General features: G+C 39.7%; 1 protein-coding gene across 1 annotated transcript in view; it reads right to left on the minus strand.

Annotated features, from left to right (window-relative positions):
* The window catches only part of COL9A1 (collagen type IX alpha 1 chain), an 88,556-nt gene extending 63,917 nt beyond the window's left edge, over positions 1–24,639 (minus strand). The window contains exons 1-9 of the mRNA XM_086707173.1: positions 24,477–24,639; positions 23,864–23,937; positions 22,581–22,658; positions 22,309–22,441; positions 15,863–16,259; positions 3,063–3,146; positions 2,265–2,285; positions 472–546; positions 99–134 (exon numbers count right to left, since the gene is read on the minus strand). Of these exons, the coding sequence (XP_086563299.1) occupies positions 99–134; positions 472–546; positions 2,265–2,285; positions 3,063–3,146; positions 15,863–16,259; positions 22,309–22,441; positions 22,581–22,658; positions 23,864–23,937; positions 24,477–24,490 (912 nt within the window). The 5' untranslated portion in view covers positions 24,491–24,639. The remainder of the gene's footprint in view (positions 1–98; positions 135–471; positions 547–2,264; positions 2,286–3,062; positions 3,147–15,862; positions 16,260–22,308; positions 22,442–22,580; positions 22,659–23,863; positions 23,938–24,476) is intronic.
* Positions 24,640–27,082: the final 2,443 nt, after the last annotated feature.

Genomic DNA, 27,082 nt, shown 5'->3' on the forward strand with positions numbered 1-27,082 from the left:
TGAGTGAGAAAGATACAAAGTTGGGACTCTTGGGGCTCACGTGGTGCAAACCACGTCTAAAGGAAGGAAAGGAAGCGCGAATGCGCTGATTAACTTACCGGGGGTCCCGGGGGACCGTTTGGACCTCGGTCACCCTAGAGGGGTAGGAGAAAAGGTAAGAGTAGTCCATGAGTGGGAGGCGCTAGGGAGCCCGCGGGGAGACTCCCACACGTGTTCACCGCACAAATCGGGGACGGGGACTGGGTAAAGCTAAATGGTGGAGATTCTTGACCAACAGGGACAACTGAGCATGTCTACCTATCCCTCTGAAAATCTCCAGGCTTCTAGGATCCAACCCCAGCTCTCACTCTAGTCCTATCCCGCCTTTAGGTGGCGGGCATCTAGCCCTGTCAAAAATAAACCCATCCCGCTGGAGAAAGGGTAGGAAAAGGCCAGGACTGGAGGAACAGAGAACTGGAAATAGAAACTTACGTCGATGCCATCGATGCCCGGAACTCCAGGGGGGCCCGGAGGCCCGGGGGGACCCTGCTGGCCTGGGGGACCTCTCTGACAAAAACAGCATATACAGGTTAATGGAGCACGTTGGGCAACAAGGAGAAACTGAATGCAATGTTCTGAGGCCCCCACCTCCACGCGGTAAGGACACTTCCCATTGGAGCAGGGAGTTTTGAAACCTGGTAAACATGTATGAAATTCCCAAGCGACCGCAGGTTTCTCTGGTTCCACCACGTTCTGAATGAGGCTTAATGGTGTGGTTAGAGCAAGATGCAGGCCCTAAGGTGGGCATTGGGGTCACAGGGCCTCACCCCAACAGAGCACATTAAAATTAAACCAGGGGCGCCTGGGTGGCTCAGTCGGTTAAGCGGCCGACTTCGGCTCAGGTCACGATCTCACACTCCGTGAGTTCGAGCCCCGCGTCGGGCTCTGTGCTGACCGCTCAGAGCCTGGAGCCTGTTTCAGATTCTGTGTCTCCCTCTCTCTGACCCTCCCCCATTCATGCTCTGTCTCTGTCTCAAAAATAAACGTTAAAAAAAAAAAATAATAAATAAATAAATAAAATTAAACCAAAAGGGGGTCTTGAAGAAGGGAAGGCCTGACGCCTTTTTTTTTAAGGGATGCAGTAATGAAAATGGTGGTCATTCAATACCTCGATTTGGTTAGTAATTGAGAGTCAGTGTTTTGGCCAAAATGAACTGCCCAAAATGGAGGCGCTCCACCTCAGACAGATTTCTTTGATCCTTGTTTACAAAACCGGATCGTTTTGTAAATCTTTCTACTTCCAGTGAAAATCGGGGGGGGGGGGGGGAAATACTAGAGGAAAACTGGGGAGGAGTGGGGCAAAAGAGCATTGAAACCCAGGGAGGGCCTGGCCTCATTTCAGATTTACCTGCAGTGACACTGTTCTTGCATAAGGTCATTGCACCTTGCTTTAAAATTACACCAACTTTGAGACTGACGCTAAACAGCTTGCAAACAGCTAAGCTTTGATAGTGCTAGAGGGAATACTGGCTTCTGAAAATAGTATGAGCATGTAGCTTAGGGAATGTGGGAATTTTTTTTTTTTCTCTTCTAATTTAAAAGAATAAGAAAGTGTGGGAGGGGGGAGCTTCTTTCATCAAGGAAAACTTTGTTTTTCTAAACTCCAATGACCAGACAGGTTACAATGGGGTCTTTGTAAGTGAAACCTCAAACCTTGGCTGGGCTCACCCGCCCCCGCCTGGTCCTCTCCCGGCGGGAGGGAGGAGATGCCAGAGCCTTCGGGAAATTGCTGAAATTTTGACTGATGCCAGCCATGGCCGCTCGGTTCCAATCCCAGAGCGGCGGGCACCGCTAGCAGGACTCGCGGTTTAGTGCTGCCACCACCGGCTGGTGGAGCGGGAGAGGGAGCTTTAGCGCAGCTAGCCTGAATTCCCGCCTTCTCCAGCAAGGCCTGCCCTTGACTGCGTCCTAGAGGGGCGGGGTGGGGGAATTAAGAAGCAGCCAGGCTAACAATTAAACCCCGGTCTCAAGTCATGGCCTTCAGAGCTTCTGTTTGCAGTGTTGGGGCCCAGTCGAGGAGGAGACGCCTTTCCTAGATGACCGGAGGGTCATTAGGGTCCCCGACTCCGAGGGTACTCGCTGCAGGTGCTCAAGGCTGCGGGAAGAACGCGGCTGCAGAGCCCAGGGAAAGCTCTGCGCCTTCCCCACACCTCCCGCGACGGCTGCTCCTCCACTTTTCCCTGCGTGCACTTGAAAATTGCAAACACATCTCGCCCTCCGCTTACCTGGTCGGTGGTCTCGATGACCTGGAGAGGAAAAGACCGGGAGAAAGTGAGAAGGCTCTCCCCACCCCCCAAACTCGCACACAACTTACTTGAGCCAAGCACAAGCAGAGCCCAGACAGCAGCAGTGGCAGTCCTAGGACCCCTCGATCCCTTGCTGTCCAGGCCATGCCCGCCACCCTCTGCTAATCCCCTGCACGGACTGTGTCTCCTGCCGCCCCGCTAGGCTTCCGGACCCGTCACACGCATAAAGTGGCACTTCTCCCCCACACACAAAAAAAAGCGCCCCCAGGAGTAGTCTTTGCTAAGGTGCCTGGCCCGGGTGGCGTACTTTACTCCTGTTTATGAATGGCTATGGAGAGGGTCCTGGGGATTGGAGGAGAGCTTGCGGCTGGAGGACGGATAGAATGACAACAGTCCCCCTTAACCCTTTCCCCGCCGCCTCACTGGCAAGGCCTGAACGCGTGCCTCTGCCTCTGCCTCTGTCTCTGCCTCTGCGGGTCTGCCCAAGTGTAGTCTCTCCCGGTCCACTGTGGGCAGCGAACGGACCTCAAGGGTTCTTGGAAAGGTGTTTGGGGAGGAGGAGTGAGGGTCGTAAGCCACCAAAAGTAGAACCAGACACCCCCGAGGTAGTTTGTACTTGCCAGGCTGTGGGTGGGACCTGTGCTTCCTTGAAATTTATCTGGTCTGTATAGTAAAGCCTGAACTCTTTAGAAAAAGAATGAGGAGGTGGGGTGTTTGAGGAGGTGGTGAGAGGTAGGCTGGGTGGCAGTGACCTTTGCAGGTGGTCAAATGACTCACAGTTATCCTAGCTGGCAGTTCATGGCAGGTTTCTCTCCTCGGGCGTAGTGGGTCACAGTGGATCAGCATCCACTGAAGTTCAAACTGGAGAAAGACAGCATACAGTTCACATTCTCTTGGAGGACACAAGCAGGTCATTTAAGAGAGAGAGAAGTTTGTAAGTGTGGTCCGACTGTTAAATGGGCGGAGACCAGCTTGGACTGGTTCACCTCAGTGGACCAGTAGTCTTATTCCCTGAATACAGATTTTCTGATGGAAATGGGTTGGAAGCTCTTCCCAAGTTTCTCAGATTATTGAATGTAGATATCAGTAGCTCTGCAATACTCCAGCATTACTCCAGCATAGCCTTAGGCAGGAAAGAGCCCTCTGGCATTGAATTTCCATTTCTGTCCTTACCACATCCTCAAGATGTAGATTTTCTATTCACATGAGGCTTTGAGAGAACAAAGAACTGTCCAAGTCAGAAGCCTGTGTGAGGGTCTGGACTGGAACCCGGCCTACTGAGTGACACAGCACACATGGGCTAAGCGTTTACATGGGAGAAGATTAGAGACGGAGACAGCCAAAGAGGTGGCACCCAGGATGAAAGAAGAGGAAAGAAAATCCAGTCCTAGAAAAAAATTGCATGCTACAGAATAAATTCTCCAGGGAGTACTCACAGCTTGAAATGGAAATTGGAAGGACTGGAAATGGAGGAATTGAGAGGGAAATCTAGAACTCAGGGGAAAAACAAGATAATAGAAGACATTTGGTGTTATGTCAAATGTGCCCTGACAAGTTCTTACATTTTAGCAGGTGTTAAGGGAGAAATAAGAAGGGAGCAGGAGAGAAACAGAACAATGGAAGAGTAACCAGGTCTGAAGCTGAAGGCCTCGGGTGACAAGGTAAAAAAAAAAAAAAAAAAAAAAAAAAAAAGATGTATACCACCATGCATCATGGCATCATGCTGGCCCGTCTTCTTAGATTGAGGAAGCTCTTTGCTAGTCATCTCAGATCCATATTTCTTGGTCAGTTGATTCTCCTGGCTTTATGCAAATGCCTAGTTAAGTATCAGGGTCCCAAATCTAAAACATTATCTCTTTTCTTTCATCCAGTAGTGATTTACACTCCATCCCACCTGCCAAATGGACTCTAGATCTACTGGATCTAGCATTAAATTAGATACATTTTTTTCCACTGTTACAGAAGGATCCAGAGTTGAAGTACTGAATGGAAGATCAGAATTGGAAAGGATGAAGGATGAAGTCCATCCTTCCTACCCATAAGGAAGGGAAAGTTAAACAAAAGGAAGTTTTCCATTTTATAGAGTGGTAAAAGTAAGACATTAAGCTTTCAGATTCCTGCACCTCTTGTTAGATGATTCTAACTGTCCTCTCAACCCTACCATAGCTTTTCTCCAGAAAATATGGGTATCTGGAAAAATGAGGTAAGTGGAATGAAAAGAAAGTGAGAGCTAAACCAAGGCATATTTTAAGACGGAAAGTTCTCTACAAATAGTATGAAAAATATCTGTGTATTCATAGTATGAATTATTTAACAATAGTTTACTGACATCCTTCAAAGGAACTGCTTTCCAAGCCACACAATTATCTTACAGTTAAGAAAATCACTTGAATCAAATACTTTATTTTTATTAGATTAGTCTTATCTGTTTGGGATCATTTTATTTTGGTTTTGTTCTAAACTGCAGTAGAAATTTTAATAGATAAAAGAAAGAATGGAACAACATTTGCCTTAATGACTACTAAAATACCTAGCTGTGCCTCAAACAACTCTTTGAAGCCGTTCACACATGAGTAAAGTGAGGCAGAGAGGTTAAATCATTTGCCACGGGTCACACAGCTAGTAAAAGACAGAGCTAGCATTCCAAATGTGCCTGACTGTAAAATAAGGGCCTTCTCCAACCCGCTCCTTATCCTCCCCCAAGAATATATCCCAACTCCAGAAAAAGCCATAATTTTCTAAGCCAATAACCAAGGAATTTGGTGATTGAACATTCATATTAAAGATGAATAGGGGCATCTGGGTGGCTCAGTCGGTTGAGCGTCCAACTTCGGCTCAGGTCATGATCTCACAGCTCGTGAGTTCAAGCCCCACATCAGGCTCTATGCTGACAGCTCAGAGCCTGGAGCCTGCTTCTGCTTTTGTGTCTCCCTGTCTCTCTGCCCCTAACCCACTCACATTCTGTCTCTGTCTCAAAAATAAATAAAAACATTTAAAAAAATTTAAAGATGAATAGAAAAGAAGAGTGATCTACAAATCAAAACTTTGTAAGCTTATTTCCAGTATCTGGTAGAAAACTTCAGAACAAGACTAAGAAACTTCCATAAGAAGTCAGACCTCTCCCTATTTGCTTGTTATGGAAATACATCCAGAAGCAAATTTCTAATGGTTCTCCAAAAACGGACAATTATTGCTATATGCAGTTACATATTCATGTGTATAATAAAATATCAAATAGGAAAGAAGATTATAATTCTTTTTGTTCAATGATTAGATAAAAATATTACCAGAATAAGAAAAGGTGTCTCTCCCCTCCCTAAGTCTCAAAATAAGAAAGACCATTCAAATACTTTTATTCACATAGTCCTTTGTGAATTGGTAACTCGCATAAGGCATGCATTGTATATGTGTGATATTTTGATTCTCAAAATAATTCATAACTTAATCACCCTGAGAAACTTTAATTATATGGCTAACCAGGAAACGTATATCCTTTGTTTAGATAGTTCATTAATGTTACTTATTGAAAATGCGGGGGCGCCTGGGTGGCGCAGTCGGTTAAGCGTCCGACTTCAGCCAGGTCACGATCTCGCAGTCCGTGAGTTCGAGCCCCGCGTCAGGCTCTGGGCTGATGGCTCAGAGCCTGGAGCCTGTTTCCGATTCTGTGTCTCCCTCTCTCTCTGCCCCTCCCCCATTCATGCTCTGTCTCTCTCTGTCCCAAAAATAAATAAACGTTGAAAAAAAAAAATTAAAAAAAAAAAGAAAATGCAAAGTAATTCATTAAGCTGGTTTCTCAAAAATGTAATTCTCTGGATAAATTGGTACACCTGTTTAAATATGCAAGATGCAATTTAAATATGCAAGATGCAATTGTGGCACAGGATAATAGGGGAGTGAACGATAATTCATCTGTGAATACAGGCTGCGTTGTTCAGAGTGCCACATAGATCAGAGGTTTCTGAACACATCTGTGCAGCCACATAAACACCACCCACACACTAATAATCATCTTTACAACAACCATTTTTTGGCATGAAATATGAATTCCAATTTGCATGTTAATTATTTTGAAGGAAGATTGGCAGAGTTCCTTACTAAAAGTCACTTACATTACACATCTAAAATGCTGATTTCCACACGTTTCTCATTTTCATACCTGGAATCATTCTTGTCTTTGAATACCCACTGACAAAGTATATGTGACGAATATTTTAATTTAGTCTTTCAGTCAACATTTTTGAAGTCCAAATATAAAGCATGCACTAGGGAAACATTCTAGGGAAAACCAAAGATATTCTCCTCTCCCTAATGAGTTTACAGTTTTTAAGACTTGAGAAAAATACAAGTTGAGAAATAAGAAGGGTGGTTTTTTTCATCTGTTAAACAGAACATAAATGCCCTACCATAATTCATCCTTCTCAACATAAAATGCTTATGAGTAGTGCCCAGCAGACAACATGTTAAAACAAGGAATTTTGGAGGCACCTGGGTGCCTCAGTCAGTTATGCATCCAACTTTGGCTCAGGTCGTGATCTCACGTTTCATGAGTTTGAGCCCCTCATTGGGCTCTGTAATGACAGCTTGGAGCCTGGAGCCTGCCTCTGATTCTGTGTCTGCCCCTCCTCTGCTCATGTCCTCATGCTCATGTCCTCTCTCTCTCTCTCTCTCTTTCTCTCTCTCTTTTTCTCTCTCTCTCAAAAATAAATAAGCATAAAAAACTTAAAAACAAAAAAAAACACAAGGAATTTTGGCCCCAACTCTCTGTTCTTTTAATAGTACTAGTGATTTCTACTTATTTTCCTAGGTTGTTGAGAAAGATTACTAACGTATTTAAGCTCTTCATAAAAATTAAGCAAAAACTAATAGCAAACAACTACCTTTTCCTCCTAAGAGAATTCTAACGACAAACTATAGAACTTGATTTGAAATTAATGAGAATGGCACAAGGCTTGATTTTTTACATACTGAATTATGATTAAACTTTACAAGTACAAAATACCCTAAAAACTAGCTCTTCAAAGATAAAGTTTTTTTTAACAGGAGAAATACTTCTTTAAGCTTTCGTCTACTCAATGGCAACAAAGATTTAAAGCAATACTTGACTTCTGAGATCTCATTTTTCTTTTCAGTTTACAACCAAAATTTGGTTTCTACCATCATAAGGGACCCCCTCCAAGCGAAGCTTCCTAGTTGCTAAGCAGGAGGTTCTGAGTTGCTTTGAAATCAGAAATTTCCCCAACTGTCTGTAGACTAGGCTATGCAGTTCCAGACACAGTGCTAGGAATTGTCATTAAATATGAGTAGGTGACAGTCATTTGAATCACACCAAGGGCAAAGGCAGAACAGTGAAAGGAAAGAGCAGTAAACATAGAGTTAGCAGACCTGGCATGTAGTAATTTATTCATCTTTTTATCCAACATATCTTTATATAACACATTCATGTGCTTTGAGAGAGATACTGTGAAAGACACAAAAATGTTGAGTACATAGGGCAGCATCTAGGCCAGAACTGCTTTTGACAATACATACTATTGCAGTTGATGTGCAACATGGCTAAGGTCATCAACAAGGGGATCATATAACATGTAACATGTGAGTGAGGCCCTGAAGAGCAGTTGCAATTTTCATAAGCTGAGATGGGAGGGTAAAGGTCAGGTCAGAGTTCTGAAGAGGTGACAGTAAGAGGAGGAAGTGATGTATAGAGAAGGGACCAGACTCAATGTGGCAAACAATAGACATTAGATTTTTTTTTCCTCTGTTGAATTCTAAGCTAAGGAATTTGAGTAGGATTGGATAGCTAATTAGGACTGTCATCAATGATTTTTCTGCACCAGGGATATGGATGGAGAAAGGTGGCCTAATTTAAAAGGGCACTTCAAGGGGATTCATGTGGTCATAAATGCCCAGTCCTTGGAGCCAAAAAGAGGCTACTTTAGTAGAACATAAAGAAGTATTAAACTCTGAACTATGGTGAGGCATCCTGAGCTGTCTGTCCATTTAAGAAAAACAAACCTTCCCCTCATACCATATCCCCCTTCAGCTGCCATCTGGTTTTCTGCTTCCCTCCGGTTAAAATGCAAAAGAGCTGTCTAAATTTGTTGCCTCCAATTCCTCTCCCTTCCATTCTCTCTTGGACACTTTGCAACTGGGCTTTCACCCCCAACAATCCAATGGGTCTTTTCACAAAGTCACTGTTGTGGGTCTCTGGATGCAGTGGTCAAATCTCAGTTCTCATCCTATTTGATCTATCTACAAGCACTTGAGTGAGTTGACTATTCTATCCTCCTTAAAATTCTGTTCTCCCTTGACTTTCAGAGTCCCTGACTTTCCACCATCTCCTGGTCCTCTCCTACATCACTGCTCTTCCTGGTCTCTCTGGCTGAACCTCCCTCATCTCAGCAACCTCTAAGTGTTGGTTGTTTCACCGTCCAGCTCTATGACTTCTCTGCAGCATTCGTCTCTCAGTGATTCCTCGTTTCATGGCTTTAAATAAATACCACATATATGCTGACAACTCCTAGAGTTCTATTCTCAGCTGGGCCTGCTGTTGAACTCCAGAAGAACATACCTAACTGCCTGCTTGCATCTTCTCTTAGGTGTCTAATAGTGATCAAAATCCTGATTGAACTTAGATGTTCCCAACCAACTGTCGATATTCTCACTGATAACTGTTTCCCATAGTCTTTCCCATCTCAATAAATGGCAACTGTATACTTCTGATTAATCACTCCAAAAATATTGGTGTCACTCTTGATTTTCCTTTCTCTTACACTTCAGCTCTGTTTACTTTACCCTCAAAATGGGTCAGGATCTGGGGCACCTGGGTGACTCAATTGGTTAAGCATCTGCCTTCGGCTCAGGTCATGATCTCACCATTTGGTCCTTGAGTTTGAGCCCCACATCAGGCTCTCTGCTGTCCACACAGAGCCTGCTTCATATCCTCTGTCCTCCTCTCTTTCTGCTCCTGCGTCTGTGTGTGTGTGTGTGTGTGTGTGTGTGTGTGTGTGTGTGTATAATATTTAGAAAAATAAAAGGGTCAGGATCTGACCACCCTGCACCACCTTCACTGCTACCCTATTCCAAACCAAGACCAGCTCTGCCTGAGCTATTGCAGTAGTCTCTAAGGGTCTCCTTTTGTTGTACCCCTAAGCATTGTCCTTCTTTCCCCCTACATTATATTGCCAAAATAGCAGCCAACGAGACACTTTGAAAAGATGAGAACATGTTACTTATCTATCCAAAACCATCTGATACCCTCCCATCTCATACAGCATGTAAGCCAAGTGCTAAGGCAATTTCCCCACCTTCACTCCATCATGTTACCTCTCCAGGCTTATTGCCTTCTTGTCTCAGTCTCATTCCAGCCACACTGGTCTCCATGCCCTCCTCAAACATAACACACAACACCAACATCAGTTCCTTTTCACTCCATATTCTCTCTTTCCAGAACCTTCCTCTCTCAGAGAGCCATATGCTAATACCCCCAACCCCTTCAGGTTTCTGTTAAGATGTTTTTTTTGTCAATGAGGCCTTCTCCCCAGGCATCCAATTTCCTGCTTCATTTTTGTCCATAATATTTATGAACACTGAGCATTCTATACATTTATTCATTTATACCCTTGTGTCCATCTCTCCTCCCCCAAATGAATGTAAACTCCATTGGAGCTTTAATTTCTGTCTATAACTTAAGAGATGTTTAACAAATAGTTACCAGATGTTAATTAGTGAATATATAAAGATGAATAAGAAACAGTGAATTAAGAATTGATAGTATTTATCTTCTCATTTGATTATGGCTTGGGGGCAAACCCTTTCCCCTGTCTGGGTTTCAATTTCTGTCTGGGTTTCAATTTCTTCATGTGTAAATTTAGAGATTTGCAAAGGATACAATCAAAGTTTCCTCCAGCTTGGAAAGTCCATGATTCTATTGACACTACATTATAACCAAAGAAACCAAACACAGAGATTAACACAAAGAGAAGGAAAAATGCCATTGAATTAGCTTCTTGCCTTACAACCACCCAGGCTACATAACAAAGATTTCTTCATGATCTTAGCCCACACATTTTAATAGAAACAGACAAACTAACAGCACTGACTTTTTAAAAACTGCAACAGTATGGGCATAGCTGAGGCCAATAGAAAATTTTAGTGTTTTCAATTTTCCATTAAAAGCAAGTTTGACCATTACTTAGTTTTTATTCTAGTTATCCATAGTCCCTTCCTCCAATTATGGCTCCTTCTATGTTAGCAGATTTTTTTTTTTCTGTGTACTCCTCATTTCATCGCCACCTAGTGGAAAATCCAGCTGATATTGTTGATACAGTTTATAATACAGCAGTTTTTATCTCCAAAAAATTGTCTTCACAGTCAGTATTCAAAAGTATTCCAGTCAAATCACCCCCAAGTGTTATAAAAAGTATTTCCTATGGATATATATTGTTAACATAACCATTTCTTTTGTATTTATTTCGTACTTACAAGTGAAAGAGTATTTGTAGAAGATGTACTTGTCGAAAACAATTTAGTAAGCAAACTTAATAGTCTAGATGTTATGCAATAGTATGCATCTCTTAAATCACTGAAAACATAACTTTCTACAATATTTCTTAAATACCAAAAAAATATTATCCACAACCTCATAGTTGATCTTCCCATGTTATCATTTATGAAACTTCCATTGTTTCTGCATGTGGGGGTTATTATAATTTAATTGTATAGAGCAGAATAAAGGACAGTGTCTCTGTCACTAGTTCTGCCAGTTCTTTCTATCTGCTCTCACATTCTCTCTGATTTTCACAAAAATAACATAGAGCAGCACTTTTGAAATATACTTTGAAAGGCATCATATCTTCTGATTATTTTCCACTTTGGTTTATTTTGAATATGCATAGGTAAGATAAAAAGGTTTTGAATCATGTATTTGTGAAACCCCATAAACTTGTATCCTTCCTTAAGCCCAAACCCCTAGTGCACATCCCTGAAAAGGGAGAAAGGCTAACTTTGTTTTCTAATAGAGCTGTACCAAATAACTCTCCTAGGCAATCATACTGACAACAAACAATAAAGAACCTGTCATAAAATAACATGTTTTTATGGTATGCTGCCAGGAAACTGAGCTTTGCAGTGGGATAAATGGCACCATCCTAAAATATGGGCACAAAGGAGAATAGGAAATACGGGATTTATTGCTTTAAAATCAAACGAACAATGTATTACAGCAGTGCGCTGGGAAAAAATATAAAATGCTCTGAGCCCACTAAATAACCATGAATGATGAGAAGGTGTTTGAGTTGTAGATCACGTGAGCAGCTATACTGCGAGCTTTATGAACACCTCTTGAAATTGGTTTCCTTTTCCAATTTAGAAAAAGGGAAAGAGACACAAGATAGGATAGATAGGGGGAAATCACAAGCAAGTACAATATAAAAGAGTCTTTTAGCATTTGTGCTCCATCAAATGTTGTTTCCAATTGCATTTTTTGTTATGCAGTTCTTAAGGCTACCTTTTGACATCTGTAAATAACTTTAGAAGGGATGTTTGCTTTTGATGTATTTACTAAAGAAAAGCCCGTGTTGATCCTGAAAAAGGTATTCAATTAATCCAGAGTGTCAAAGATTAGAATGAATCTAATTTCATGAAGAAAAATGGAAAAATACAGTGTTCCTAATTGTTTTCTTATGTTTTGGGCACACTTCACTTTAATTTAAAATTTCTCAGACATCAATATTGAATATTTGCTCTCTCCAAATGGAGACAAGGGTCCTCTATAAGTATACTTTAACCACCCAGAATATATGGATACTACTATTCATCACTCTCTAAGTCTTCTGAGGGACCTGTGGTCACTGTTGATCTTCAGTAATGGCCAGCAACTTCAGATTTCAGTCAATTGGTGAGAAATCAAAACATAAAACAAGAATAAAACCAAGGCTTAAGGACAAGTTGTGGGCACTTGGGCTTTGTCTGAGGATTTATATGAGTATTTGACTATTCTTAGTCTTAAAATGTAAGGAGCAGTGTGGGAAGACTAATAATATTTGAAAAGGGAAGAATTGATCAGTGTGAGAATTCCCAAATGGGAGGCTCTTTGCCTACAACACTGGACTCTGTCTTCTCCTGGATAATACTTATTCATCCCCAGGTTTCCTCTAGATATCACTTTCTACAGTAAATATGCTTGACGTCTACTCTCATGCCTCCTGGCCTAATCTGAGTGAGGAACTTTTTCCCAGTGTCTCTCCATTCACTATCATGGCCCTTATCATATGTTGTACTGTCATTGTTTACTTATCTCAACCCATCACCCTCAAGAGACTGAACTGAAGAAGACAAGATCCATGATTTATTTAAGTTTGTATAGCCAGTATATAGGCACATGATAAAAGTTTACTAAATTAATAAACAAGTACATGTCCGAGAACATATTTTATACTGTACAATCCTCCTTCTTTAAGAAAGAAACATTTATTTGTTCGTCCCACAAAGTAAATTCTGAAAAATCTATGCAAATCACAAATGCTTTCTAAAATGAAAGTGAGGAAATGCTTTATGAGGAACAATATGTGGTTATGCATTTTTCCTTTTCTCAAAGGAAAGTTTGTTGGCACAGCAGAAAATAGGTAGATTATATTTTGTGCCTAACATGGTTTTTTACAAGTCAAGAAGCCCACTTGAGGTCACATCTTCAACTGAGAAATGGAGATAATCTTATCTGTGCTTGCTATCTTATAAAATTGTTGCAAGGATAAAATAGGTTAGTGGCAATGAAAGCATTTTGGAAACTTTAAATTGGCATATTAAGGGTATCAGGGTGCTTAAAAAGCATAAATGGGCTTTTCTTACATAGAATTTTCTATTTGTCTAATATAGAGTAAAAATTGAGGAATACATTTTGGTGACAAGTTTGAGTTTGACATTGTCACTGTCAGTCCTTGGATGTAAGTAGGATTTTTTTTTTTTTTTTTTTTTTGGCCTGTAACTCTGACCTGTTTTAGCTATTATTACCACCACCACTACTCGATCACCAAATACGAAACTTTAATGAAGCTTTAGGTTCAAGTCTTTTTTGTCTTTCCTTGTGGGAAAGTCAGAATTCAGTGTAAAGGAAAAAAAATTTTCATGCCTGTTTCAATTACTTTTAACATTGGTTACAGTGTACTGACTTTGAAAAGCTCCTTGGTGAACCAGAAGCAAAATATAATACCAGCCGCCAGTTCTTTGTTGTGTGCCTGCACATGGCAGAATAAAATAGAGGATAACCGGTCCTAACTGGTCTCCACTGTGATATGAGACTACGCTTGGCAGAAAAACTACAATCAGCTATAACATTATTGGCTAGACTATAATGTACTGGAGTAAGATTGAGACTTTGCCACTCTGGCAATCAAAGAGTTTAATAATACCCTAGCATCCAGAATTATAATGGCTTGAAATGTTTTTCAAGGGATGGATTAAATGGGTGATAGGCATTAAGGAGGGCACTGGTTGTGATGAGCATTGGGTGTTATATGTAGGTGATGAGTCACTAAATTCTACACCTGAAACGGTTATTATACCGTATGTTAACTAACTAAAATTTAAATAAAGACTTGAGACTACAAAAACAAATGAAATGTTATTCAAGGCCAATGAATCAATCAATTTTGCAAGCACTTGATTGATGTTCATTGTAGTAAAGAAGCACCTTAAGGTCTCCCCACCCTTACCCATGGTCCAGAAATGACACAGGTGTTGCAGACATTTGGAGTTGCCTGCAAACTAATCCCAATCTCATACCACTGCAACAATCTTGCTTCACAAAATTTCAAGATGGCACGATAGCGGTCCCATTGGCTTTTTAACCCAGTCACTTGAGGTGTGATAACTCATTAGTTGAAGAAATACTTTCTCAAGTGTCTACAAGTCAGAGCGGTAATATGGCAGTTACAAATTGCTTCCTGTCCATCACAGAATATAGAAATTTCACACTACCCTTCACACTAATCACAATTCTTCTCTTGAAAATAAGCTATTTGAACAATTCCATTACTGAGTGCCTGATAACCTTTTTTTCTTTGGAGAAGTACACAGAAACAATTCAGAATCACTGTATCACCCCTGCTACATGCCATGATATGAGTTTTGTGACTAGAATTTAACAGCTCCAATTGAGAGAGAATGTTGGCCTCAACAGTTTATTTATTAAGCTCTAAATTCTTTAGTTCCTCCCCCCCAGAGAACACTTATCACCTAAGATGTATTTTTAAATCCCTCTAATAATATTATAAAATATCCTTTTAAAGGATTGTTCAATAAAAGTTTAACAATTCAAAATGATAGAACTGTATGGTATTAGTTGGCATAATTACTCTGTCACTATATAATTCCTTACCTTTATATCCATGGAACCCTACAGTAAAATCATGAATAGAGCTCTAAAATCCTTTACTTTTATGTCATACAAGACTTACTAAGTAAATATTGTACCATCTATACGCTTTTTATTCTTGTTGATCAGACACCATACGGCTTCCTAACCTTATCTCTCATACCCTGCAGTTAGTATCTTCCACCCCCTTCCCTTCATCTCACACACACACACACACACAATGGGCCCACTTACTTTCCACTTCCCTTTCATTTGATGCTCTTTCCCTCAGCTGAATACATTTTTGCCAGTTCAAATCCTTCCATTTCAAGATTCATTGTGTTCAAGAAGCACAAAATTCTTGGGGTGCCTTGGTGGCTCAGTCGGTTAAGTGTCTGACTCTTAGTTTCAGCTCACGTCATGATCTCATGGTTTCATGAGTTCAAACCCCATGTCGGGCTCCGTGCTGACGGTCCCAAACTGGCTTGGGATTCTCTGTCTCCCTTTATCTCTGCCCCTCCTCCACTTTTGCTGTCTCTGTCTCTCTCAAAAGAAATGAATAAACTTGAAAAAATTTTTAAAAAGAAGCACAGAATTCTTGACTAACTAAATCCACCATTCATCTTAACCTGACTTTGATATTCTCATTAGTTGTTTATATACAGGGTGTACCACACCAGTATTTGCTTCTCTTACATTGCTTCTGAAGGATTCTGGGAGCTCCAGGGGGGCATGTCACATCATCCAAGTAAACTTGAAGCCCCTTAAGACCAGGAACCAATTCCTTGAGACTTTCTCTGATTTCCCATTCCATTTGGGATGTGCTCTACTCAAAACAGGCACTTAAGGCTTTTTGAGTAAGTGCTTGAGTGAATTTTAAAAATGAATAACTCGGGGAGCCTGGGTGGCTCAGTCGGTTAAGTGTCAGACTCTTGATTTTGGCTCAGGTCAGGATCTGACAGTTTGTGATATTGAGCCCTGAGTCAGATACCACATTGACAGTGCTGAGCCCTACTTGGGATTCTCTCTCTCTCTCTCTCTCTCTCTGCCCCTCCCCTGCCTCACACTCTCTCTCTCTGTCTCTTTCTTGCAAAAGTAAACGTTTTAAAAAAGCGAATAACTGTTCATTGCTTAAGACATTCAAATGATTGTCAAAGATATCTGAAGTGTTAGTTTTTAGCTATCTAGTTTTGTTTTAATCTACCATAGTGTATGACTTCATACTTACCGGAACAGAAACTTGAGGATTATCCACAAGTTTTCCTAGCACAGCAAAGCCATCGATGCTGATTTGGCCTCTTGGCTTTATAGGTAAGGATTCAATCCTGTTGCAATCAACAAAAAGAGTAGCACTACTCCTTTCCACACCGATCATGATCTTATGCCACTGGGAATCAAACAAGGAAGGCAAATTTGAAAAGGTTGCAGTTTGGAGACTTCCATCCAGTCCCTTGTATGAAAATGCAACAGATTTGGTCTGGCCATTAATCTTCACACCAACTTGCTCCTTCCCTGAGGAATCCTGAATCTGCCAAATGCTCCAGTTCTTTTCAAGTGTGCTTCCAGTCATCCGGAAAGTAGTTAAAAAGGAGTATTCTTCAGGCAGACCACTGGGATATAAATGCCTGAGCAAAATTTTAAAACAGTAAATAAAACTCTTGTTTTCTGTACCCATGCATATTACCATATTCTCTTATTATGCTATTTTAGATTCTAGACCTACAGAAAGGCTACAGTGTGAAAAACTATGTACCATTTGTTCTTTCATGAACTTCACAGAAGCTCCATCATTCATGTACACTAATGCTCCATCCTAAAATACACATTAGAAAAAACAAACCCTTCCTCATAGCTAAGGAGGGTTCCCAATGCCACATACCCCCAACAGTATTACTATTTATGCTACCTAAAGAGCTCCTGTTCAGCAATTCCATCTCAGCCAAAAAACATATTCTTGCAAGGTTCCTGGCAGCATTTCTTCCACAAATTAAAGAAGAGATCATTTGGAATCTAAACAGCTCTACTAGTTAATAAAACCATTTCATTAAAGCAGCTTTTAAATTTTTTATTTTAATGTAGCATGTTGTTAGGATTATTTGTTATGTCCATAATTGCTCCCATAAGTCCCCTCCACAATTATATCCTAGACCCACATATGCGTTCTGAGAATCAGTAACTGTGCAGACTTGAGAAGCTCCTTCACACTGAGCACACTAGTCTTTTTTCCAGGGAATTCAAATCATAACGTTAAAGTAGCAGCAGGTTGCTTGTTGCTGTATGTATGACAAGGGAAAGGTGGCCAGTTCTTAATTCTCTACTCCAGCCCAGTTGTTCCACAGTCTGACAACTAAGTCTGTATTGTTTCTCCTTTTATTGCTTTTTAAAAATGTTTATTTACTGCTGATAGAGAGACAGAGTGCACAGAGAGAGAGGGAGACACAGTATCCGAAGCAGGCTCCAGGCTCTGAGCTGTCAGCACAGAGCCCCACGCAGGGCTCTAACTCATGGACCATGAGATCATGACCCGAGCTGAAGTCGGATGCTTAACTGACCGAGCCATGCGGGGCACCCCTGACCCTACTTTTATTGCTTTAAATGGCAACACAAGACTGTCAGTGTCCCTAAGGCAGCTCCAGTCTATGTGGAAACTGTGATCTGGAGCAGCAATAACTACCTGGATCTTCTTTTGTTGAAGCCAAGCTGCTAAAAGCAGAAGGCTGCAATTTTAAAAAAATTAGAACCTATTAAATGTAAGCATCATCTCTCACAGGCTTGAAGGTTATAGTTTTCTTTTTTTTTTTTTTTTGAGTTTATTTATTTATTTTGAGAGAGACAGAGACAGCGTGAGCAAAGGTGAGGTAGATAGAGAGGGAGAGAGAGAGAGAATCCCTAGCAGGTTCCCCACTCTCAGCACAGAGCCTAATGTTGGGCTTGAACTCATGAAACTGAGATCATGGCCTAAGCTGAAAGCAAGAGTCAGATACTTAACCGACTGAGCCACCTGGGCTCCCCTAAGGTTGTATTTTTCTACCTTTCTCCTCAGTATAGAAAAATTCCTAAGTAAGGAAGGAATGCTAGGAAAACTAGATGCTGTTCATTTTGGTTGCTAAATAATAAGATTTGACATTTCTGAGAAGAGTTATGGACAGGACTCAAAGTCCCAAATCACCTTCCTTCAGGTCAGACTCCTGTTAAATAGCCCTCTCTTGTGAAAAGTAAAAAAGAGAAAGGCAAGAAGAAATAGCTAAGTGGATGTTGATTTAATTTGCCAGTTGCATTAAAATAGGTTGTTAGGGGTCAAGAATTTCTAAACCAAAAATTTCTTCAGTTGCAAGAATGTTTAACAATAGGTGAAATACTCAACTTGCTAAGATTTTCTCTTTACTTTGACTTTATAAAATTTTATCATCCCTTACAATAGCATGAACAAACACATAACTCTTTACTACACATATTTTTGCACACCTTCAATAAAATGGGTCAACTATGTCAACAAATTTCATCACCTTTTTTTTAAAAGCTGGTTTTATAAAAATAACAAAAATATGAAGTTTTTCATCTGAATACCCTTTTAGCATCAAAATACTTCTTTTAATCATTGTGTTCTAAAATGACTTTAATTTTTATTTATAATACTGGGCGAATTCCTTTATTAGTACACATTCTTAAGTGATCACTAGTGATATGTATTATACTTATTGCAAAGTTTTCAATTTATTAAATGTTTGTCAAGTATACAGGAGGTTTTAACATGTACATTTAGAAAAGATTCAGTTTGGAGCTAAGGAAATAAAAAGTGTGTGCAAGGACAATTTCCCCAGAATGAACATGTCTACCATATCTATTTTGATATTTACTTTTAATATAGATTCTATTTGACGTATTTCCCTTTCACTATAAATTTTTCAGGATATACATACTGCAGACTAACTTCTAGAGAAGAGGCTAAGGTTTACTGATGACAATATAATATATTGCCTACTGCATAATTATAAAACCGCATAGAAGTTTATACAGTTCATTTAACTGATCTCAATTAATTTGGAGTTGGGAGATAAGTTTTAAAAGTTTCACAGAATGGTGAAATTTGATAAGCATCCATTTAAATTATGAATATGTTATTTTCATATTCTTTTTACTTAATGATCTGGATTTAACCAGATGCTTAAAGAATTTATTTTTCTTTTTTGTCCTATATAGTTATTGTTGAGGTATGAGGCTTTCACAGAAGGAAGATAAATCTTAATATTTTGTCCTCTTCTCTCCATAAAGCATTCTTTTCCTAGATTTTTGTAAATGTATTTTACCAATGTATTAGTTTACAGATGTACCAAACAAGGCTATAGAATTTTATCAGTCCCTAGATAAAATAAGTCTATTTTGCTTTGGTTCCACAAGTTGCAGTAACTTGTTTAAGTGACTTTTTTGCAAAGATATCATGAGGTTGACTGAGGGATCTCTCCCAATTTATGCTTTATCTCATCTTTCCTGCTTAATGAGGAAAGAGATTATGTTGAAGGTAGACTAGAACAGAATGTCCCCATTTACCTCTGACTTGGTGAGGTAATGCCAAAAACTTTTTTTTAAAAATGAGTTTGTGAGTAAGGTTGCTAGAAGAACAATTCTTTTATAGACACATTGTTAAATCAAGTGTATCCATCAGCTCTCTTTCTTCATATACACAAAGATTATGTATATGTGTGTGTGTTCATGTAAGTATACAAGTATAATCAAGATTATCATGTTATTAATCTTTTAAACAGGCTAATACAAAATGTCAATATGATAAGAGGAGAAAATTCCTTTTGGTGTTCAAATTAATAAAATATATATGTATATGTATACTTAAGACCTTTTCAAAGTCCTCACATGTCTAATTTATATAGCAGCCCATACTATTGTCTTTTTTGAACACCTGAGATTCTGCTCTTGCAAATATGCTATGCACATCGATAAATAAACTTGACAGCATACATAATGTAGAAGAAGCTGGATCTATAAATGATTTATTTCATTATGTTACAATCTGCACAGAGTACCTTAAAAAGAAGAACTGTATGGGTTTAAATAAAAGATAAGAAGGCTTTAGACCTTGAAGCGTTTGTTTATGACCTTAACCCATGTAAGAATTGTTTATTAAGGTAAACAAACACAAAATGTTTGTAAGTCTGAGTTGAGACTGTGATACTATTATGTATAAAATAAAGAATAAAAATCAGCAAAAAAAACTATTCTCATAATCTTCCAAAAATATTGAGAAGATAAAGGTAAATTGTGACTCTATCACATAAGTTTTTTATGTCATACTCTTACTCCCCTCCCACACAAATTCTGTTAAGGTTTTCTTTTCATTCCCTCAGAACCTATATTCTTCAGCATAGAAATTTCCTTTAAACCAAGACAGTCTACTCCCTGCCTGGTCTGAGAGCAATTCCAGTTCCTGCCTTTCTTGCCATCTGGTTTTTGAATGAATAGGACTAGGAGGGCAGCTTGAAAAGAAAGAATCCACTAAGGAGAAAAGGTTCCCATATACACACTTTCTCCTGGTGCTCTCCACTAGTTAGAATAAATACTCAACTAATACCACTGTGTGCCAACCTCTATCCAACCCTCTCCATTTATTAACAATTTGCTCCTCATGGCAAATCTATGACACTGTTATTTTTATTCCTAATTTATGCTGAAGGGACTGAAACAAAGACCGTGTAAGCAATTTGCCCCCAAATACACTTTATTACCTATTTGAGACTCAGCCCTCTGGCTCTCCCCTCCTTCTCTTTTTTATTTCTTTCTACTTCCTGCCTAATTCTTTTTTCAACTTTTAATAAGCTTTACCAGTAAAACAGAATTTTTAGACTTTGTGGAGGCAAGGGTCAAGGAAATAGAGAATATGAGACATTGGTTATATCCTGTAAAAAATATTTAGTGACGGGGTGCCTGGGTGGCTCAGTCAGTTGGGGGACCGACTTCAACTCAGGTCATGTTCTCACGGTTCGTGGTTCGAGCCCCAGGTCAGGCTCTGTGCTGACAGCTCAGAGCCTGGAGCCTCCTTCTGATTCTGTGTCTCCCTCTCTCTGGCCCTCCCCCGCTCACGCTCTGTGTCACTCTCTCTCTCAAAAATAAAATTAAAAAAGATTAAAAAATTTTTTAAAAAATATTTAGTGATAGCTCTAAGCACTTAGAGAAGAGCAACAGCAAAGATGAGTAGGAGGTGGGTGTTTATGTGGCTTCAAGTTGGTCAGTCTCTGAACTTTGAGTTACTTAATAGCAATCCAGATTGTACTTCAAATTACAGAGGAGAGAATTAGGTCCAGCATTGGCAGGGGGGGATGTCTTCCATCACGTTTATTTTATTAAAGAAAGAAAAAAATGTTTTTAAAGATATTTAAGGACACTAGCACTTGTGTACATGCAAAGAAAATACAAGCAAAAATAAAAAAGTCAGTATCTGTTATCATGCCCTGTGAGTAATTTTCCAGCATCAGTACGGAGTAGTGGTTGAAGAACCATTCTGACTGAATTTCAGTGGTTCCAGCATCTCCCACCCCTGGAACCTCATGTAAGTACCTTAAGCTTTCTGGGCTCACTCCCCTCCCTCATCAAATGTGGATAATAATGTCTTTACCACAGGGTTGTGATCAGGATGAGATTTAATGTTAATTAGTAAATTTATAGAAAGAGCTGATACAATGCACTATGTCATTTTATAAAACGTAGCTCATATTTAGAAAAAAATAAAATGCAGTTCGTATGTTGAAGACATGAATTTCTATCTACAGTCTAGCACTGTATCAGAATATTCTAATTTGAACAAAATTTTCATTATTATAAACATTTAGAGCTTTTATAATATTCTTTTACTGTTCTAATTAATCATTGTTTACTTTTACAGCTTAATTTTTTTATCAAAGCCTTAGTTTTCTTGTTCATCTATCAAAGGAATCTTAATTTCAATTTTTTGCAGTACACTGAAACATACAATGATTATGATAACTACATATAAGGTATTTAGGTGATATAAAACTGAAATCCTAAAGCTCCTTCATAACAATGGCATGACTCAACACATATACAAACTGAAGCACCACGCTTATCAATAATTTAAAGGATAAAAAATATAGTTCTAGAGACGGAGGTAAATGAAGTGGAGGATTTTTAACTTATTATCACTACCATTGCTTCAGTTGTCATTATTCTAGTTTTGCTTTTGTTTGATTCCTGCCAGGAGCCAGGCAGTAGATGTGTGGTCAATTTCAGCACCAGGATGCTTGAACAGCACCATTGTGAGTCTTCTAACCACTCCGTGGTTCCTAGTTAAATTTATGCTTAACCCCTGGCACTTTTCACAGAGGGTCCTTTCAGCCAAAACCAGACAAATTATACAAAAACAGAGAGCAAAGTAATAAGAACATGTCCTGAATCAATGTATAATGGTCCCAGTGATTTTTTTTTCTCCTTGGAATGAAAAGCAAATCACATACTGAAAACATGAAGCGCATTCATATATTTAGACACTAAAGAGAGGTAAATAAATTCCTTCGTCTTAAAAAAAAAAAAATCATGATCTAAGAAGCATTGAACCTAAGAAGCATTGAAGATTCTCTAACATTGGGCAGCTTTTCATTTTTTAAAATGCATTTTAGGCAGATAATTAGATAAAATATTTTTATATACCTTGTTGGAATCCTGAAGTCTACATTATTTCCCAATTTGTAAGCCACTTGTAATGCCGTTGATCCCACTACCCTCTGAATAGCTCTTCTAGATGCTGCTTTATCTACCTGGAACTGAGAAATCAAGTCAAACCCTACAGAAAGGGGACACAAAATAAAAAGTCTAAAGTGAGATCGGTTATATTTTCCTTTCCACAACCTTCCCAAATAAAAGAATATATCAGGTAGGTTTGTAGAAAGCATGCGTTTTCAATATGATACATGGCTACTTGCCTGGTAAATCATCTTGGCCAATCCTAACCTTTGGACAGAGTTCATTTCCACCATTAGAGTTTGAATTAACAGGGAACCCTGCAAAAGAGACAGCATGTTATCTTACCCCAACCCCTACAGAGATCATGAAAATAGATCAATAATAATAAGAGCTGAAAAACTATTTAAAGGAGAATAGTATACCAAACACCTTGCCTATAGTGTATTTGGCTTTAATTACTTTGTCTCTAGGATTATAATTCATTCATCTTCAACTCATCCTGGAAGGGAAGCAAGGTGCAAAGTTGTTTTAGTAGTCTGTACTGGGAAAGTATTCCTTTGGGGGAAATTAGGAATTTGTTCCTTTTGGAACCAGAGCAGCACAATGTTCTGAATGGCACAGTGTCAGATGCCTGTTTGGAAAACTTCTCGTGCGTTGGGCTAGAAAATATTCCTTAAACACCACAAATTTTAGAATTCCTAGGAGAATCCAGAGCCAGCCTTGAGCCCGTTCAGTGGGACTTCTGGAGAGTGGAGTTCTTAAGAATCTTTGTTAAATAGAGGAGGAGTTTGGGGGGAGACTTGGGATTCACTAATCCAAAATAAAATATATAGGATGCTTTTAATTTTACAGATTCATTCCAAGAGATCAAAAAAGCATTCCAACTAGGCTATTGTTAGCATCTGAGAGTGGGGAAGTGTAATGAGAAAAAAAAGAACCATGAAAATGATTAAACGCTTAATTCGATGAGAAATCCTGATATTAAATTGGATGCTTCTTACACAGGTAGAAGGTTGCAGGGAGAAAGCTTGTTTAAGAAGGCTTTTTGTGACTGTCTAACTCCAGCACCCTGATGAGCACCCTGTTGTCACCCTGACAACAGTGACTTCCTAAACTTCAGAAAAAGCATTTTCCAGCTACAAGTTTTGGCCCAGCCATCCCAGTACATCAAACACACTCTTTACACCTCCCGCGACCCCGGGTCATTCATCCATCCATTCATCCATCTGTCTGCCCATCCAACATCACCAATCACCATATGAACCAAGTAGGCACTGTGGAAAGCACTGGAGTACACAGATTGGCTTTCCTGCTGACTGTGATTGCAGCCAGGACTTCTCTTCCATACCCATCACTGACCACATAAAACCAGCCATGGAGTAAACCATGGCTAAAGCAGGATTGAAGAGTGAGGCTGTGAAGGACCATGGATACTTCATTCCATCCTCTCTCAGCCACAGCCCTGCCTGATCATTTCTGCAAACAAGTGATTTTTTCAAAATCCAGAAACTGTGACCCTTACTTGGGCGACGCTTGACAACTGCAGATGCCCAAGATCCCAGGAAACTGCAGACAAAGAAGAAAACTGGAATTTTCCTGAAGAGGAGAAAAGAAAAATGACTCAAACAGGAGTCCCTCCAGACTTAAATATTTTGAAATATGGTAAACGTAATGTAAGTGATCAAATCTCATTACAGTTTAGTTTTTCCATTTGACATTGAAATCTTCAGAGACTTAATGAATTCTCATGTTTCTAGCTCCTACACTAAAACAATCATGAGACTGTTGTTTTTTTCTCTCCCACTTTCTCCATAGCTACCCGTCTCACTGTTTCTATATCCATTTCCTTGTCTATGTTTTCTTTCATCTTAGTTTTCCTCCCTCTTCACTTTAGTAGCTCTTTCTTTTTCTGTCTCTCCTATCTCTTATGCTTGTTCTTTTCTGCCTCATTTTCATCTGTCTTTCCCTGGCTCTCTCTGTCTGTATCTGTCTGCATCTCTCTTGCTTTCCTTTCTCCCCTCTCCCACCTCCCCTCACTTCCTCTCATCTTACCACCACTGCAGAAACACAGACCCTTGGTTTCAAGGGCCCCCAACCTAGTCTCCCCACCATTCTTTCCAGTGTCACGGTCTTACCAGAAGTTCTTCATTTCCCCTACTGGTTTTCTTTTGTGCCAACAGTCCCAGTGATGAAGGGGTTGCAGGGGGGTCAGTGCTCCCCCAAGACCCCTTCACTATCACCCCAGTACTAATGGGTTATGTGCCCAGCCTTGGTTCCTCCTGCCCTTGTAAGGGCTTAAAGCAAAGGGAGTGAACCAGAGGCATCTGGTGACACTTTAAACCACAGCAGAGGGAAGGGGTGGGGAGAGGCAGCCCTGTAAGCCCAGGCCTAGCCAGGGGTGTGTCCCCAAAACTAACAAGGTTATACTGAAGGAGGGATTAGCAAGGGAAAGTTTGCTAAAAAGAAAAAAAAGTCAGGATGTGGAGAAACCACCAGAAAAACTCAGGCAAGCTGCTATAGGAATACAGTGGAAGCTTTTAGAACTGCTATAGGAATACAGTGAATGCTTTTAGAGGACTGAGGTAAAGAGGGACTCACTGGAAAGCAGAGATGTGGGAACTCATGGGGGCCTTGGTTCACAGCCAACCTAGATTTGAATCTCCGTTTGTTCTGAAGCTTACTAGTTGTATTTCTGGAGGCAAGTTAGTTAATCTGTCTGTAACTCTGTTGCCTTAGGTGAAAATGGGTTGAAAATAGTTACCTAAAAAAATTTTTTTTGAGAATTAAACAAGATAACAAAGCAGAGAGTCTAATGCCTAGCTAAGGGGAACAATCATTATTCCCCATCAACATTATCATTATAGCTAACACTTCATTCACTGTTTGCCCCCCTATGTTGAAAATGCTTGAAGCATGATAACATTTAATTCTCCTATAAAGTAAAATGAAAATTATTCCTGTTCTACAGGTAAGACAACTGAAGCACAGAAAATCAAGTAACTTGTAACTTGATCAAAGTTGCACAGCTAATTAGTTACCCGGTACATGCTAGCTCTCTGTACATCATGGCTGGAAATCTTGGTAAAATGTAACATCAAGCCCCCTAGTTTTTATTGCTTCTTAAACTCTGTAATTACCAGAGGTGAGCAGAATGTACTTGGAAATACGCAACATATTATCCTCTATAAACAAGTTGAGAGCATGTTGCAAGGAGCCTAGACCTAAAGAGAAAGGTTTTTATCAGCACCATGTCCCACATACCCACCCTCTCTCTAGAACCTGAGTGCTTCAAGAGAGAACCCCCGCCCCACCCACTTAGGATGGTCTGCTTCCGGGTGGTATCAGTGTCCAATCCAAAAACAGACTTTCAGGCTCTGATGATCCAATGATCTTAATAAGTTACAGTGTCTAGCATAAAGTAGTTTTATTTTCTTGAAGTTTCTTTAATTTTCAAATCAATTTAATTTTTTAATTGCAAAATAAATGGTGTTATTTTTAGTTTTTGTTGCTTCTTAAAAAAAATCCTTTCTTCTTCTTCCTTCCTCAGTTTGATAGAAATTTTGTTTGCCATGATGAGCTGAGAACCAAGTGTACTTGAACATCCACACCATTTGTCCCCCGTTCCTTTTCCACTCATGACCTGTTTCTCCGTTTGCATTGGGATATCCATCTCCTCACAATGTTTGGGGCTCTCCATAGGCCCCTGTCATTCTCCTTCCATCTATCACAATAATGATTCCCAAGGGTAGCCACTTTGGCTGAGTCATAGGATTATAAATGGCCCTAGCCTAGCTTCTTCTTGAAAGTTGACCAGGGCTTATTTAAATAGATCAGTTTATTAACCCCCAAAACCTCTAAACTTCTAATGGTAGGACTTCAGAAGAGAAAATGTGCAGCTGGAGACCTCCCTCAAATCACATGAAGTAAGGCAGCCCTAGATCCACAAGGAAAGGGGCATTTGCCAAAGGGACACTCTCCATCCACTTAGGTTCTTTATTTGTACTACAGATCCTCTAACATTATTTACTGTGGGAAACAAAAGAGGTAGATTTTCCTATGTAATTAAGTGTTTGAGAAATCCTTTTGTTAAGTGTTTTTAAGATCTCACCACAGCTTTTGTCTCCTCCTCCTCCCACTTTGAAGAACCCTCTACAGCTAGAATTACAAGGCAAATGAAGGGGGGCTTCTAATAAAATATTTCTTAAATGAGAAGAAAATAGGCTTTCTTATAAGTGGTTTGGCTTTATTCCAGCTTGGCAGTTTTATTTAAGATGATGAAGAGCAAACAACTACTCTATTAAGAAAGAACATAAATCCAGAAAAAAAGATCTCTCTCTCTCTCTCTCTCTCTCTCTCTCTCTCTCTTTCTACACACACACACACACACACACACACACACACACACACACATTTAAGGATGCTTTTTTTTTCCACCGGTATTTTCTATTTTAATCATATTTCATAACTTGACGTGAGAGTCTCACAGAGAGAAGTACAAAGCCCACACTCTGCTGGCCTGGGTCAGGTTGCACCCTAAAATCACAGACACATAAACTTTTTCATCATTAACACTGTTCCCTCACTTTACCAAACAGTTATGTTCCTGAGAAACTATGTGGAAATTAAATCTGATCAACTATGTAAAATTGTAACTGCACTAAGACAGCTTGATATTTTTAAATGATCCATTTGTAAATAGAAGTATTTTGTACAGAATAATTATGCTTTCATCCACTTTTAC

This window comes from Puma concolor, chromosome B2, assembly GCF_028749965.1.
Source record: "Puma concolor isolate L17-30 chromosome B2, mPumCon1.1.hap2, whole genome shotgun sequence".
Lineage (NCBI taxonomy): Eukaryota > Metazoa > Chordata > Mammalia > Carnivora > Felidae > Puma > Puma concolor.